Source organism: Struthio camelus, chromosome 2, assembly GCF_040807025.1.
Source record: "Struthio camelus isolate bStrCam1 chromosome 2, bStrCam1.hap1, whole genome shotgun sequence".
Classification (NCBI taxonomy): domain Eukaryota; kingdom Metazoa; phylum Chordata; class Aves; order Struthioniformes; family Struthionidae; genus Struthio; species Struthio camelus.
The window spans coordinates 164,314,116-164,331,324 of NC_090943.1; the positions used below are offsets into that span (position 1 = coordinate 164,314,116).

The following is a 17,209-nucleotide window of genomic DNA, read 5'->3' on the forward strand; positions in this document are numbered from 1 at the left end:
GTGACCTAAGCAACAGTTAAGGAAATTAGGCTTTTGTGTCATATGTTTTTTTACTCTGAAGTCTGCCCAGAACTTAGCCACAGTGAGTGAGATACCTATCTTAACCTTAGTAACCATCTTTCATCTGTTACACCCGTTTCCAGGTTATCTTTCCAAATGCAGAGCTGAGCAGTCTTGCAAGGATCTGGTTAACCGCTCAAAGGCGTAGAGCCTCCCATGAAAAGGCAGGATCCTGGATTAGAGCAGTTGTTCTGAGGAGAACAAACTGGAGAAGTTGCTGAATTATAAGGAGCAACCAGTCTGGAAGTCAAACTAGTACCAGTGCCTTTACTCGTTGTGCTCTTTGTGTCTCTATCACCAACGTGTGCCACACTGCATTTAAAATGCATCTGAGCACCGTCTATCCTTATAGTACAATTACCAGCCTGATTATTTAGGTCGGAATGCCATCTCTCTTGCATTGTCAGCGACTTTCAAGTTTTTTCAAAAACATTGCTTCCAAAGTCTTTATGATCACATTATATGGTATAGCATATTCTTTTTTTTTTTTTTTTTTTTGCATTAGACATCATAGAAAAGTTAGCAGCAATGGAAGCTGCTGCATTGTGGTGGTGTTTGTGCAGGGAAAAAAAATAGTGACTCTAGTGGTTACTGGGCGGTGAGTGTGAGAAAATGTCACTATTTAAAGTGTGATAAGTGTGTGTGTATACGTACACATGTATATGCATGTGTAGAACTTTCCATCAGAAGATGGAAAAGATGCTTAAATTTGAATACTTTACTGGGAGCAGTGGTGAAATACTGAAGTTAGTGTTATGTCCACTCTACAGTCTAAGTTTATTGAAGCGCAGTTAAGGCTATATAGACAGCCTTTTAATAGACAGCTGCATTTGACGGTATCTCACTGCTTCATTTGCTAGTTATCCAACTTGAAATGCTCAGGGCAGAGTGCCTAGCACTCTGCTTCATCCCATTCGAAGCTGGGATACAGTGAACTGCATTCCAAGACTGTGGCATTTCCAACCCCTTGAGACATTGTGAAGAAATCCAAATTAGCAGGCTTGTTAGTCGGTCCAAGTCTGTAGACCAAATCAGTGACTGAGAAGGAAAGTAACCATTATTATTTTCAGTCTCATGTGAAGTAGATGATTCCCTTCTTTTTACTCAGCATATTTCTTTTTGGTTAGCGAGGGTAAAGGCATGTAGGACCGTAGAACAAAACGGCCTCAACAAGAAGGGCTTCTACAGGTCTTTCAGCAGCAAAAGGAAGACTAGGGAAAATGTGGGGCTTGCTGTGATGACAAAGGGCATGGAAAAAACCTAAGTCTTTACTGGTAAGACTTCAAGAATTCAAGAATTTCAGGTCCGTGAGACCTGAGTGAAAGTCTGGAGCAAGTCCAGAAAGTCTGGACTTACCCTTGGAGAAGGAGGGAGGATCAGGTTAGGAAACATTTAAACAAACTGGACATACAAGTCCATGGGCCCTGGTAGGATAGCTCACCACAAGTGGTGAGTTATCACTGAAAGGTTATGGTAATTAGGTGAGGTCTCTGAGGAGTGGAAGAAAGCAAATCTCACTCCTACTTTCAAGAAGGAGCATCTAAGAACTATAGTGTGTCCGCCTCACCTTGATCCCTGGGAAGGCGATGGATCAAATCCTCCTGGAAACCATTTTCAAAGATATTAAGGACAAGAGGGAGATTAGGAGTAGTCAGTATGGATTTATGAAGGGGAAATCATGTCTAACCAACCTTTTACGAAGTGACGACTGTCTTGGTGGATGAAGGTAAAGCAGTGGGCATGGTTTATCTTGACTTTAGTGAGGATTTTGACATGATCTCCCATAACATCCTTGTAGCCAAACTGAAGAAGTAAGGATTAGATAAATGGACAGAGAGGTGGACTAAATACTGGCTGAACTGTGGGCTTAAAGTGTTGCTGTCAGCAACATGCGGTCCAGCTGGAGGCTTGTCCCTCGTGGTGCCTGCAGGGTTGATACTGGGGCCAAAATGGTTTAACATCTTCATTTATGACCTTGACGGAGGGGCAGAGCGCAGCCTCAGCAAGTTTGCAGCCAATACAGAGCTGGGTGGAGTGGCTCATAAACCACCAGATGGTTGTGCTGCCATTCAGAGAGACCTCGATAGGCTGGAGAGATGGGCAGAGAGGAACCTCATGAAGTTCAACAAAGACAATGCATGCACCAGCAGATGATGGAATTTCACTGCCTGGAGAGCAGCTTTGCAGAGAAGGATTTAGGAGACCTGGGGGGCACAAAGTTGACCATGAGCCAGCATTGTGCCCTTTTGGCAAAGTAGGCCAACAGCATACTGGGCTGCATTAGGCAGAGCATTGCTAGCAGGTTGAAGGAGGTGATCCTTCTCCTCTGCTCAGCACTGGTGAGGCCCATCTGGAGTGCTGTGTCCGGCGCTGGGCTCCCCAGTGCAAGAGAAACATGGATTTATTGGAGTGAGTCCAGTGAAGGGGCACAAAGGTGGTTAAGACATTGGAGTGTCTATTAGGAGAGGCTGGGAGAGGTGAGATTGTATAGCCTGGAGAAGAAAAGGCTCAAGGGGATCTTGTCAGTGTATACAAATACCTGATGGGGATTCAGGTGTATAAAAAAGACAGAGCCAGATTTTTCTCAGTGATATCTAGTGAAGGAATAAGAGGCAACAGGCACAGACTGAAATACAGAAAATTCCACCTAAAAACAAGAAAAATTCTTTTTTACAATAAGGGTAGTCAAATACTGGTACAGGTTGCCTGGAGAGGCTGTTGAGTCTCCATCCTTGGAGCTGCTCAAAACCTGGCTGGGCACAGCACTGGGCAACCTTCTGTAATTGCCTCAGCCTCAAGGAAGGGGAGTTGGACTAGATGATCTCCAGAGGTCCCTTCCAACCTCAACCATTCTGTAATTCTGTGGAAAATACCTTCTGAGGTCCCTTCAGGCACCTGTTGCTATCGGAGACAGCCGAACTGTGTAAAATTTCTGGGATCAAGTTGTCTTTTAGCTATGTCTGCAAACTGGTTAGGATCTCTACCTAGTAAGTCTGTGGAGAAGCTGTTTTGAAATTTCATCTCCACAGAAGATAGATCTTCTCTCTCATTTTTGCAGATTTTCTAAGAAATAAAATGCTTCAGCTTTTCTAGCTGAAGTTAATTGGACTATTTTAAATGTGTTGTTCCTGTGGTGGTCAGGAGAGCAAGAGTTGCAGGGTTAGTTAACATCTTTCATTAGATGCCTTATGTAGTTGTAAGAAGCAGGTGCCTTTTGAGGAATGCTGGATACCCTGCAAAAAGCCAATTCCTTTAATACCAGCACCTCCTTCCTGACCCTTACAGAAGGATAAGATCAGATTTCATCCAGGCTGGAGAACACTCTTAAAAAGATAATTTTATGGCTCAGAAAGCTTTCTATGCGTTAGTTTGTTCTGCAACAAAGCCAGCTCTCCCCCTACTAAATCATCTTTGGATTGTCACTTGGTCTGAATTTGTCTCACTTTTGCATTGTTTAAGCTCAGGGTCTCACTGTTGTTTGTTTGTTTTAAGCTTGGGTATACAATCCTTCCCTTAACTGTCCAACTGTTAATAATTCTAAACAGTTAGAATTATTTAATCTGTCCTAGTATCTGACTGAAAGTAGAAGCCCTCAGAGCTGAGGAGTTGCAAGGCAGCTTCCACCCTGCTTCATCCCGTTGCATGCAAGGGGGAATTCCATTGCTGTCGCTGTACTTTTGAAAGGTGGAAGTCGAGACCAGATTTTTCAGGCTGGCCTTTGAATCTGCAAGGGCAAAAGTAATTTTCAATAGCAGCTTCTTTCACAATCTGTCATACAGCACCATGCAGCCACCAGAGAAATAGAGAAACCCCCTTCCCCCATGCCAGACTAGATTCAGGAGAAACACACAAAAAAGGGAAGGCATGAGGTCCTCCCTGTTCTTTGCCTGTTGCATTATTTCCATGTTAGCCTGCGTTAGCCCTGGGATCCCCCTCCGCAGCCTGAGGCTCCCACTTGCATTCCCCAAGTTACTCGCCTGACAAGCAGGGCTGGCTGGATGATTTGATCTCTCATTAGATGCTCTGTTAGCCCACAAAAGGGGGAATTAGGTGCTCTGTAACGGCTGCAGGTCACAAGGGCGAAAAGCTGCATGCTGCAGTTCATGCCTTTTGGCCAAATTCTTTTTGTTTTGTTATTGCTTAATCTTCTTCCCCTCAGTGCTTTCTGATGCCAAGATAAACTCTGTAGGAGAGATTTTCTTGATCACTAATCTCTAGTGCATTTAACTGAATGTGGTTTTCAGCCCTTATTTGTTTTTACGTATTTCTATCACAAGGAGCTGAGCACACTCCTAGTCTTCTATCACGGCTTCCCCATAGATTCTATTAGCTGAAAAATAATGTGTGGAAAATAGATATACTGAATGGATTGGGAAAGTCCTATGTGTTACATCTGGAGCATTTTTTCCCCTGAAGGAGTTAACATGCTGTGGTGATGACGAGTGTGGAACCGTCTGTGGCTAGTTTCAGGTATGCCTTGTGACATTTAAAGATGGGAGCACAGCTGTTATTTCAAGACTACTCATGTTAAAAATGCTAATAGAGCCATACTGTAGTTTGATTTACTTATGCTGATGTGTAACTGTATGACTCCACTAAATTTTGAGAATATGGAGGAATGTTGGTCTGAAAAAGGAAATAGTCAGGACCTATAATTATGTTTGAGATACACCTTTCTGCAGCCAGTTAAGACACAAGAAGATAGGAAATGTTTTTGCATGAGAAATCCTTTATTTCTTAGTATTTTACAGTTGTATTGTACTGTTAGTCAAACAGGTTGTATATTAGGATTTGAGCTGTAGAAATTTTTATGTCCTTACAAATAAAATTGAAAAAAATAAAGGAATCTGTGAATCATCTCACCTGACTTTTTGAAAGGAGTTTGTGTGCTTAAAGTGAAATGGAGAGCCTGGAAATGATCCAGGTAGATGGAAAGGAGGAGTAACATTGTTGTGTACCTTCAGTTTTTTTTTTTTTTTGCACTTTATTGTAAAATTTATGAATTATATGTAGCAATTATTGAAACTTTAATCAGCATTTTCCTGTCTTCAAGTTCTTAATTTTTAAGTAGGATATAGCTACCTTTTTTAGATTTGGCAACTGCTAGTAGACATTGTCCCTTAAACGGTGGCCTCTGCAGGTGACTGTAGATTGTATACAGGAAAGTGTCGAGGGATCTTCTGGGGTCAGCTCCTGCTCTGTCCAAAATCAAGTAATTCATTGAGAAACTATGGATGAAATGATTTGTTAGGCCCTTCCTGTTTCTACCATCTGTGATCCTCTAACGATTATAGTCCTTTCCCTGTGGCAGGACTGAGCAATGGCTATGGGATTTTCCTGCATGGCAAAAAATTTTCCATCAGGCTATCTCAGTACCTGGTATTTCCAGTTACAACAGAGATGCTTATGGCAATATCCAGGCACTGCAGCTTGCAGTCAGCTGAGGAAGCCCTCTGTCCAGCTCCCGACCAACCTGAGTGAAGCGATGGAGGACAGCGCAAAGTTGGTGTGTTGGAGCAACTGATGTCCTCTCTCGCCTTCCCCGTGGCCCTCTTGAGACTGCAAACGTGCTCGTATTGCACCAATGTGCAGTGAAGTAGAGTACTGGAGAGGGTGCTGAAGGCTTTGCAAGTGGGTATTGTCCTTTGGGATATGAACTTAGAGGAGCCTTGCCCCTGGGCTTCCCTGCCGACAAAACTGTCTTGCCTGACAGATTCTGAGACTGTTTTAGAAGAAGTTTCTTGTTATGCTAATAGGCCTAGGGGAAGAGTTTGGGAGACTTTCCAGGAGCAGCTTGATATAAAGTCAGAAATGGGATGCTATGAAAATAGAAGCTCATTCTACAAAATATGTTTTCCTGTGTTGCTCTAATAAATAGTATCATTTGTTCTCATGCTTCCCCCAATACCGAGGATGTGTCAGAGAGTTATTTACGAAACAAAGACGGTATTTTTCATCAGTTCTTTAATAAACTTGATTGTGGCTAAGCTGCAGGTACTGATCTACAGTGTCCTACGTACAGCATACAGGACCTCTGCTGTGGAACCTGTCCTTGGCCTTCAGTCTGATTTTTATCCGTTTGTAGTTAGAAGGTTTTTACCTCCATTTAAAAAAAAGCTTATTTTAAACCTGGATAAACATCTAGTACATTTATATTATTGTTCTATACCATTTACTATAATTGGCATGACTGAAGAAGGCAGGAAGCTTGTATTTCACATCAGCACGGTAAGGTTGCTCCGTGGTAAAGGCTATAAATATCACGTCTGTTAGTTTCAGACATGTTTGTCCCAGAGGTGTCATTATAGTTATTATGTGGTAGGCTTAAGAGAATGGCTCATTTTGAATTATTTGAATGTCAGTAGATTGAAAAAAAGAATGAGAAGCAGCTCTAATTCAGAAAAGATATACTTTCTACAGGTCCACTCTATTTTTTTTTTTTTTTTGAGACAGTATGCAGACAGGTTAGCAATTTTGATTGTAAAGAATTTTGAACTCTAAGAATATATACACAACATATGAGTTCAGTCTAAGCATGTTTTTAGCTTGGCTCAGGAATAATAAATATGGCTTACAAACTTCAGAATTAAGATAAGAATTTGCCTTTCAAATATAAATTAGGCACGCTGGATCCAGAGATCTGATTTATGTACCTCTATAACTACTTCATGAGTTTTCTTCTAAATCTAACTTGTTTTATTGTACTACTATATCTCTATTTCCTCATATCAAATGTCATGTTTTCCAGTGAACTGACCCCTCTCTGCTTCTCCTAAAATCAATGATGAAATTTCTGCTGACCTTATGAAAGGGATTTTATTATGTAGTTGCCTGCAATAGTGGGAGGCTGGACTCTGTGACCCCAGGAAATCTATTCTAGTCTTGTGATCTTGTGACTTGAGTGGGAGCAGCGAGAGGCCAGTGTGAGCGCTTTTGCAAATGCAATCCCAAACCTTGCCTACCCAAACAAGAACATCTGGAAGAGAGAAGCTCTCTGTATGGGACATTTATAATTTTAAAATAAAAGTTATAGGGCTGGCTGGATGCAGAATGCAGTAATTATCCAGTAAAAGCAGTTGCCAGAATGTGGTTTGGGAGGGCAGAGTCTAACCCATATATAAACCAGAAGTGTCTTCCAGCCCGTCAGGTGCACTGTGCATTTTTAGTAAAGCAGTGCCAGTCTAAAGCTATGTGCCTTGTAAGAGCATTTTCTGGATGAGATGAATTTAGATCAGCCACAGAAAAATTCTGTTTTGCCCCTGTGATGAAGTGGGTGTGTACCACCAGCGGATGCTTCTGCATCTATTGCCAGGTGAGAGAAAGGAGAGGAAGGAAACAACTGAGAGTCAAAAACCTCCCTTGCAGCTGACTGCTAGTTGGTGTTGTCCATGGTGGTGATGGCTCCGGGTGAAAGGGGCTTGGTCTGTCATCAAAATGAGCCTTATGTTTCTGTGTTTATCTTATCTGGGATCAGCAGGGCAGAAAACTGGAAAGGGGTAACACTGGAAGTCATCAATATGGATCTGGTCTGAGATTACGAATGCTTCCTGCAAATGTGAGAATGCAGCCTGCACAGTGGGAGGTTGCAGGGGTCAATTCTGTGAGATTCAGGACAAAGAATAAGCAAAAAACAATGTGGAGTCTAAGGAAGTTTGCATCACAAGTGATTGGTGTTCTATGGCTGGTATAGGCTCCATGTGAGCATCCTCAAAACATTTTAATAATGGTGAACCTCACTGAAATAGATACAGGAGGCCATATTCTACTTTGAAGTGTCAGTGGTGTAAATCCAAGGGGACTTCTTTTTGCTTTTGCGGAATTATTTTGAATTCTTTTCCTGCCAGAGTAGAATTTAGCTCAGCAAGAATGCTTATGACACATGGTGGAACTGAGATATGAAAATTATATGATTTACCCGAGGTCATTGGTGAGTCAGGGGAGCTATGGGACTAGACTCATTCCAGGAAAAATATCTTCCAAAACCACTGATGCATCCAGACTTGTTGACTTGCAATAGAATCCACAAAAAGCCCTTACAAAAAAAAAAAAAAAAAAAAGTAATTTAATTTGAAGCTTTGTATCTGAACCCAGACAAATTACTTATTCCAGCAGTAGAGGACCTCAGTTATTAGTACTGGACACCGTGTAGGATGTCAACATTGCTCTTATGTAAAAACATAGTTTAAAGTATATTGCTAAAATTCTTTTCTTGTTCATATATTTTGAAAAAAAAGAATATTTAAGTAGGAATTGAAAACATAAACTGGCAAGATATAATCTGGAAGAGTAAAACGTAGGGATCTGATAATGCAGACAAACGACCTCTGGGGAAAACTTAGTGGTTAATTCTCCATTTCTCAGGGACTTGATTTCATGTTCAATCATCTTTCTAAACAAATGCCACAAATTTTCAGGCTAGGTGAAGAAATTATGTAACTATAGCCATGCAACAGGTCAGATTAGATCGATTTAAAATAGTGAAATTATTGGCATTATGAAACAGGAATTTCCACATAACTTAGAATACTGCGTTCCTCCAGATTAAGTGAATAGTCAGTGCTTAAGTGGTAGACAAAAATGAATTGCAGTAGATGTGTTGCATAAGTCAAGCAGTAAGTACAGAATCTTTACTCCCTTACTAGTTCAGAGTCCCTCTGTGTGTAGTGTTGGCGACTTTGCTACTTCATGAGGTGAAGTAAACTTGAAGTCTCTTAACATACAACAGTACTGTACCAAATATAACGTTCATTTCTACATAGCTGGAGACTTTCAGCCTCTATCTCTTGGAAAAAATTTTCCCCAGATATAACAGAAGTGATATGATTTCAAAGTGTGTTGAAAGGACCGGTGAAATGCAGTGCTATTTTTCAGCTACCAATTTACAGCTATGTTAGGGCTAGGCTATTTGGGAAGGCGTATGGTCTACAGTAGATAGATTCATTGTTCCATGAATCCATAGGGTGTTATTTTCTGCAAGACTGAGAGCGAAGAAGCTGCCCAAGGTTCTGAGGCTAAAGTAACCACCATGTGCCAGTGGTGGTAGCTCCTCGGTTCTTTGTGACTTATCCTCTGGGATATCACCCATGTCGGGCACTTGCACTTCCTTGGGAAGGATTTACCTCTTAATAGCAGACTTTTGGCATCAAGGTAGAGATCTGAGTTGTGGAAATTCTCCTGTGCTGTTAGTTATGTCATGAATTATTTAGAATAAAATAATTTTAAAATCTAATTTAAACACCGCTATTCCCTGCCTATTTGCTCAAGGAACGGTACAACAAGGCTAGTCTGTGGTCTGTTTTGTGTCTTGGTTCTCATCAGCTGGAAAAGTATGTCAGCACCGAGATTTCCAGATTGCCGGGAGGGCATGCCACAGTCCTGACTGTGTGAACCCTAGACCTCAGCTTAAGACTTAGTGTTGGATGATATGGTCACAGCTGTCTTCCCGTGAGGAGGAGGAGGAAGGAAACTTTAGCTGTCCGCACATCGCTCCATTCTCACAAGACTAAAACTAATCCTTAGTGAAACGGACAGTCATAAGTTTTGCATCTGCTTGGCAAATAAACTGAAATAACAGGCAAGATCTGTTCAGCAAGAGTAGTAAGCCAGCAGCTGACTCAGCTCTGTCCTCACCTGACAATTACACAGTGAGGGCAATGCCAGCCTCCCGTTTAGTACTCACTAGGCAGCATTAGAGCCCTTTTACTTTTGAAAGAGAGAAACTGAAATAATTAAAGTCCCATTCCTTCCTAAGCACTCTTTTTTTTTTTTTTTTTTTTAAAGACTTCTCTGTGCAAACATGAGATATGTTTATCCGTTTAGTGTGAGAAAAGAATGTGGCATTTTTTGACATGCACTGTTAGGACAGAATAAGTTTTATTGAACACACATACACATATGTGTGTGTATACACGTGTGGTGTGTGCATGTTTACGTATTTATATAAAACTGAGAGATAAACCTTAACTATGTAGCTAATTCTTGACCTTAGAACAATTCATAGAATTTCATGTAATTCTATCTAGAAGGTCAAACCGAAATGGTCAGAATAATCCTTTAAAAATATACATATCTGTGAAAACTGCCTATGCTTCAGTGGGAGCTTGATGAATGGCTTGCAAGTGAAACAAAGACAATATAACATTTGCAAAAGATGTTGTTTTGTTTTGCTTTAACTTAGGCTGTAAGGTTGGGACTTGCTCTCTGAATCTAGATGTATGCAGTATAGATGTCTCCATCTGATCTACTTGCATTAGGTTTGCTGTACAGTCAACATGGAGATCTAGCTACTGTAACCAACAGAGTCTAGGATGTGATTTGTCTCATCCCAAAGCAGACATCTAAAGCAGGATGGAGAAATTGTGTCTGAAAAGTGTCTGTTTCCCTGGTAATAAAAGAAGTCTAGACTGACTAGCTCAGATTTAGACATCTACCTTGCAGGTGATTAAAACTAGCTGAGGTGAAACCTGCCTTAGGACATCAGCACCTGTCTCTCAAGGGTCAGACTTGTAAGTAGATTTGGATGTCTGCTGGGAGTGCTAAGTTACGTGCAGGGTGCTGACTTGCTTTCAAAGGAGTTAGGTGGTCTGCCTGATCAGGCACTCTTGTGCAAGCATTGGGACCCATGTCCTCTAACGTAATTAGGCCTTAAGTTCTGATCAGATACTTTTAATTTAAGTCAGTGGGATTTACGTGCATACAACCTTACTGGAGCTGTTTCTGGACTACCTCTTTAGTAACTAACTGATTTTGTAAACCTACCCCTACATGACCTCTGAAAATGGCACTGGACACCGCTGTCGGAAGCCCTTGAATATTAAATTTCATTTATTCTCAGTTGATACAAAGAAAGGTGAAAGTCTTGTTGGGGAGCTCCCCACTGCTTTTCCTTCTGTATTAATTTTCTTTGAAGTTTTTAATGATTTAGATTATCTCTGTATGCTTCATTTCACAGAGTATTTGAATATATGGCAACCCTTAGATGTGTCCTCTGTACTCATGGATTCATCCATCTCAAACTTTGAAGCTGTGCAAGTTAGTAGGGATATAGCCAATGACTTCTCCACTGCCAGAGACTTTTGTCTATCCGGTGAGCAATGTTCTTCTACAGCTTTATAAAACATATTGACACATAAGACTGAAACACCAAGAACAGTTCCTTCCCGCTCTCCCCTCACCTTCTAACATACATACGCTTAGGTTTAAAAATAACTTCATCACAATGTTTCTGAATTTGAGAGAAGAGGTCTAAATTCATTCACCTAATGAAGGATCCAACAAAAATGTTAAGTATTATGCAGTGGTTGGGTAATTTTGACACGTCTTGAACTCTTACTTCTTACTTCTCCGGTCATTGGGCAATTTGGCAAATATTGTAACAAATACTTAAAGGGATGTGATGGGATTATTTTATAAAGAACAGTTAACACTTACTTATGTGTAGCTGGACCCACAAGAGCGAGGCAGATGGGAGACCACCTGCTAACATTTAAAGGAATACATAGCTGTGGTGCATGAAGGCAGGTTCACTGAGAGCCGGGATGTAGCAGGAGTTGGTTTATGGTACCAAGAAAGACAATCTCTTTAATCAGGAACCTAACTAGACAGCATCGAAAGGGTCCTTCACTAACTTCATATGACTGTCAAATCCTCAAATTCCTAAAGGAATAGAAATAAGAACAAGTCAAATCATTGCTCCCACCTTCTGCAGAAGATGGTCCTTGGAGTGGTCCAACTTTGTGCAGGAGATGGCCCTCACCATATGAGGATGAGCAGCGTAATTCCCTGTCTCACACACACACCCTTACCTTTTCCTAAAACTGTCTGAGGGACCTTTTTAAAAGGAAAAATGTTGGATGCCTACCTGTGAGTGCAAAGTGCAATGAGTGAGGCGTTCACTTTTCTCCCTGTGAGCTGTTTGAATTCATCTGAGGTCCTCAGTACTTTATTGGAAGATGTTTTTCTTCTCCTAAAACCTATGATACTAGTTCTCTAGCTATCTCTTTCAGTTCTAAAGGCAATATGCCCTTTTATCTTTTGGCTTTTTTGGAAAAACTTCTGGAAATTTGTGGGCATTTACGTCTGAATATTGCGCTTTGTAGATAAGGATATCCTCGATGCTCGACCTGCAAAACTTTTAAGTATCTCATAACATCGTACAAAATATTTTGAAAACAAATTTTATCTGCTTCTTTTCTTTATGTTTTGCCTCACAGCTTGTTCAAAGAATCAGTCATGTACTGTGGTTACATTGGAAATCCAGCCATCAGCAATAAGATGCCTTTTTTACCCGGATACACAGATATGCACACATAGCCTGCAAGGGCACAGCTGTAGGATTTTACTCAAAGAATCGGCTACATATATATATAGGAGACAAGGTAAGAGCAGGTTAAGGGGGCTGTAGAAGAAGAAACTCAAATGTGCTGGCCTGTGTCCCGTTCTCGTCAGTGGGAGAGTGAGGAAACACTCAACAGACATAAACCAACGTGGATTCCTCCTAGACAATTATCCATTACCGTTTCAGTGGAGTTAGAGCCAAGCAGGATGTGAAAATATCCACAAATACTTTTTATCAAAAAAAAAAACAAGTCGTCATATTATAATCTTGCATCGAAGCAGTATAATACAGGAAGTTTGGTCTGCAAAAGACACTTCTTAAAGTGCAGAATGGTTTAAAAAAAAAAAAAAAAAGCATTAATGAATGTCCGGCTCCTTCCTCTCCATCTCCAGTAGTTCTGTTCCTGTATATCCTTCACTTTAAAATCTGTGACTAACGCAAGGCCTGTTGAAAACCTACGGTCAATTGAAAGTTTCAAGGACTGCCTGTGAAGCCTCCTAATATTTTTGAAAAGATCAAAATAACTTAAGGAAGAAATAAAAGTTTTATAGATAGCTAAAAATTCTATTATTTAAATATGCATTTATTTAGAATTATAAATATGTTTTTATTTTTTTTTTTAAATGCTGCTTTCTTTTGGTTTAACATTGACTTGTTTTCCAGTTTATTAAAGTAACTAGAAACTAGATAACAATAAAGGAAGGAAAAAAAGGAATATTTCCTTTTCTATTTGCTAAGGTTTCTGTGAAGAACTAGAAATCAGTGAGAAGCTTCTAGGTCTAAACTTGCTGAAAGAAAAAGGGGTTTATTATTGTCAAATAAAGCAAAATTACAGACTGCGAGGTTAAAGGAAGACTGGGTGTTTAGATGGTCATGGATGGCTTTCTTTTTGGTCACATGACTTAGAATTGGCTCCTGCCTATCAAATAAATTCTATTTTAATAGTCGAGTAGTACCAGCTATCACTTAGCTCTGTTTTAAAGTAAGGTGTTACTTAAAAAATCACTGCTTTAGTTTGATAGCCAGTGGTTCGGATAACCCTTATATGTAAGATTTTTCAGTCAAGCTAAAACTATAATATTTTAGCATTTTCTAGCAGCAAAAAATTAAATTCAGATAGCGTTTATGTTTGGTCAAAATTTAAATACTGAAAATAAGTTCTATGGAAGTAATGTTCACAAGCACAATGTAAGGCAAGAGATGGTGATGAAGGGCCTCTGGTAACCTATAGTCCAGTAGTCCCTTATCTGGCATGTAAAAGGTGCATATGTGCCTGACTTAAAAGATGCATTTGGAGAGAGGATTCCCACTTCAAGAATAGGAACCCCGCACGGGACTTTAGGGAATTTGGATGTGGATGGTATTCATTGTGTCCTGTTAAAGCTGTTCAGAATCATGTAACATAGTGAAGGAGGCATTATGGAACAGAGACTGAAGTGCAAGTTTTTCCTGGTGAGAGTCCAAATCAATGAGCTATATAGTTATCTTCTCCCTCTCTGACCTGCTATAAATATTTAAAGGTTTTGCATTTTGCCTTCTCTAGTCAAGGAAAGGGAGAGGCTCTGAGATAGCTCTACCATGTCGTCTTCTAGACATGCTCAGATTTATATTCTAGTGTGATGTCTTACCAGAAGAAATGTTACAGTAAAGGTTTGGAGAGTATTAGTTATATATCTATTTGCACTAGCTAATATCTAGCACTGCATGAAGTATTTTATAGGAAGAGGGTAACACAGACGTATCTATTATCCTGTTGACCAAAGTGAATTAGTCACCCTCTTTAAAATAAGATTAATTTTCATTTCTGAAAGCATTTTTGAAATGATACTAACTTAAATTATTTTATTTTTTCCCCCCTTTATAATAGATTTATTCCTGCCCACTTCTGCATCTGATTTAACCTCATCTGTGTACGTTCCATCCCATGGAGATTTGATAGGCAAATCTCTGGTAATCCACATTGGCTCGGAGTGGAGAAATATCAGTCAATTCCTTGGGATTCCATATGCAGCTCCTCCACTCGCAGAGAGGCGGTTTAGTCCTCCAGAGCCGTTTGCTTGGGTGGAAACCTGGAATGCTACTGAGGCTCGGTAAGAAAATCCCTTGATCTTCTGAAAGAACTGTTTTTCTTACAGATATATGAATGTAGCCAGAGTGATGACCAACATATTCATCTCTCTACTTGCAAAAGAACCTATAGCATACAGATAAATACAGGTTTGGGACTTTGTTTAGCAAAAAGAACCGCTTCTCTCTCTAAGAACTAAAGCATTCCAGCACTTCAAGAAAAAAGGCAGCTTCCACTACATTGCATTAAATCTATGCATAATTCCCACATACCATCTGCTTTCAACCCATTTTAATTCTGAATGTTTGTGCAGGTACTTATAATATTTATAAAACTACGTTTTTCCCCTGCTGAGGCATAAATTGAGTATTGAATCAAATGGGGATGCTTTAACTCTGATTTAATGAGAATCTTTGGGCGTATTGCAGAAATTTTCTGCCTTTTGTGGTCTAGGAGGTCAGGCAGAAGGACTCAAATAGACTTTTCTGTGCAGAAACTTTTAAAGTGCAAATATTTATTAAATGGCTTGGGCAAAAATACAAAACTTCTAAACATTCTTGTGATGCAGTAAGAAGAAACAAACACTAGGGGCCATACTACCAGTTGCCATATTGCCCAATTCCTCCTTAATGCCTATGTCTAATGTTTTAGATTGGTTGGCTTTAACTCTTCAGGGATGTATAGACAACACTATGTTCAGTGAACTTAGGTTGGATGCGCTCTGTGACCGTAGGCTTTGTGCTCATTTGCTGCATTTAGGCTTGTGATACAAGCTGAATTTCCACTTGAAATGGAGAATCAAAATGGCAAGTCATGAATATATATGTCTTAAAGAAAAGAAGAATCTGATGAGACTACTTAAATATCTGTGTTGTGGAACATGTCAGGACTGTGTGTTTTTTGTTTATTTTTTATCAATAAATTGGAATGCAGCAACAACAAGAAACAAGAGGTGAAAGCAGAGAATTTTTGGGGGTCTTTCTCACAGTGCATCGCTACTCCATGTCATAGAAGAAAAAACAAAAACAAACCCAAAAAACACACTAAACCAGTCTGAGCAATGTGGCACAGGTACACAGGGAGTTGATTGATATGAGAGGTAACCTGATCACATTCCTATTAGTAAAAAAACAAATCATTTCCTAGCAGTTGTGCAGAGTGGCAAGGGGAAAAAATGATAGAAACAAGAAACAGGAGACTGAAGGTGAAGAACAGTGAGAAGAGAACCAGGCGAAAGGACATACTGAACCTTCTTCAGGTGGATTTCTAGAAATTCAGGCTGAGAGTTGATATGTAGTGACGTGAGTGCTTCCAAGCCAGTTACTACTGATTTGAGATCTACTAAGATTCTCTGCCCAGCCACAGCTGGCCATGCATTCCTAATGAATGCAGTATTGTCTGCACACCTCTGAAGAGCCAGAGATAGATAGCTGATCTGACCAAAAACTCACCTGCTTGAGGGCGTGCTAGATTTTTGCATGGGAGGTGGGAGTCTGGCACCATGCAGCCCTGACTTTGGTCACCACCAGCTTCTTTGGAAACACGCGTTGAGGGTGAAACTCCATTACTCAGAATCTGTCACCACAAATATCTAGCAAAGCCTGTGGAGGACTGAGTTAAGAGACACGCTGTTGTGTTGGTGACTTAAAAGAACATTGCCCTTTAGTGGCCTAATGTTCCAGGTTGCACCTGAGTCATGGGCCTGTTGACTGCATAACCGCATTAGCCACGCAGGCTGAGTATGTTGGAGGCATCTGGTGAGATGTGGCTTCTTATTTCCTCAGGTGCACAATGATGTAAGGTTAACCCACTAACACCATCAGGTCTTTGTGTATGTAGCCACAGTGTGGTGGTTGATAGATCTTCTGTAAGGCCTGTCTTCCTCCGAGGTCTCTCTTTGAAAAACATGCTTGGCGTTGCAGTGAGGAGCTTGACTGAGATTTTCAAAGCAGTTAGGGATATTAGTTACTCTGTTCCTCTCTATGAATTTTCAGTGGTCCATGAGGCCAATGAAAAACTTGGCCTTTATCTTTTATTATTCATTTAAGGTAAAAAAGCATTCTCCAAGCTTAGCACCGACAAGTTGCACTTGGAAAATCAGAGACCTCAGTCTCTGTGTGTATAATGGGTGTTGATGATTATATCTTTTAGGACTGTATATCAGTGTTGCACAACACTGAATAGTTGTATTCAGTACAGTATACTGTAATTCACGTTAGTACAGTACCGTTACTGACAGAAGAGAAATGCTTATTTATCAGCCTGGGTCTGCACCAGGATGTGGATAAAAGGCTGCAGCAGATGGCAGCCTTTCCCCAGAGTCAGTCATGGTGTTAGGAGTCCTTGGGAGCTGGAGGTGCTGGGATTCTTGATGAGTTGCTTAAAATACAAAGCAAAACAATAACGGCAACAAAGACCATAACCATTACAGGCCATTACAGATACCCTGTAGAATGATGTGGGATTAATATCATTATGCCTGTTGTCCTGGTCAGATTCCTACCTAGGAATTTGTACTTTTCTGGCTAAAATGACTTGAGTAGTTTCAGTTGGGGACAACGCTCTTATCCACTGCAGTGTTAAAGGCTGTTGGGTAAAATTACCTTCCGATGAAACTCCTTTACAGAAATATTCTGTAGAATTGAACTAAAGGTGATCCTTTTCCCGAGAAATTTTCTAATACCTTCTTTACATTTTCAATGTAAAATCTTATGACGGAGTTAAAAGCAATAAACTAGAAATAG

The 17,209-nt window shown here is 40.3% G+C and overlaps 1 protein-coding gene across 1 annotated transcript in view; it reads left to right on the forward strand.

Annotated features, from left to right (window-relative positions):
• TG (thyroglobulin) overlaps nucleotides 1-17,209 on the forward strand; it is a 167,560-nt gene that overhangs the window by 69,126 nt on the left and 81,225 nt on the right. Inside the window, exons 36-38 of the mRNA XM_068933768.1 lie at nucleotides 11,012-11,146; nucleotides 12,273-12,437; nucleotides 14,265-14,487. Coding sequence (XP_068789869.1) covers nucleotides 11,012-11,146; nucleotides 12,273-12,437; nucleotides 14,265-14,487 — 523 coding nt within the window. The remainder of the gene's footprint in view (nucleotides 1-11,011; nucleotides 11,147-12,272; nucleotides 12,438-14,264; nucleotides 14,488-17,209) is intronic.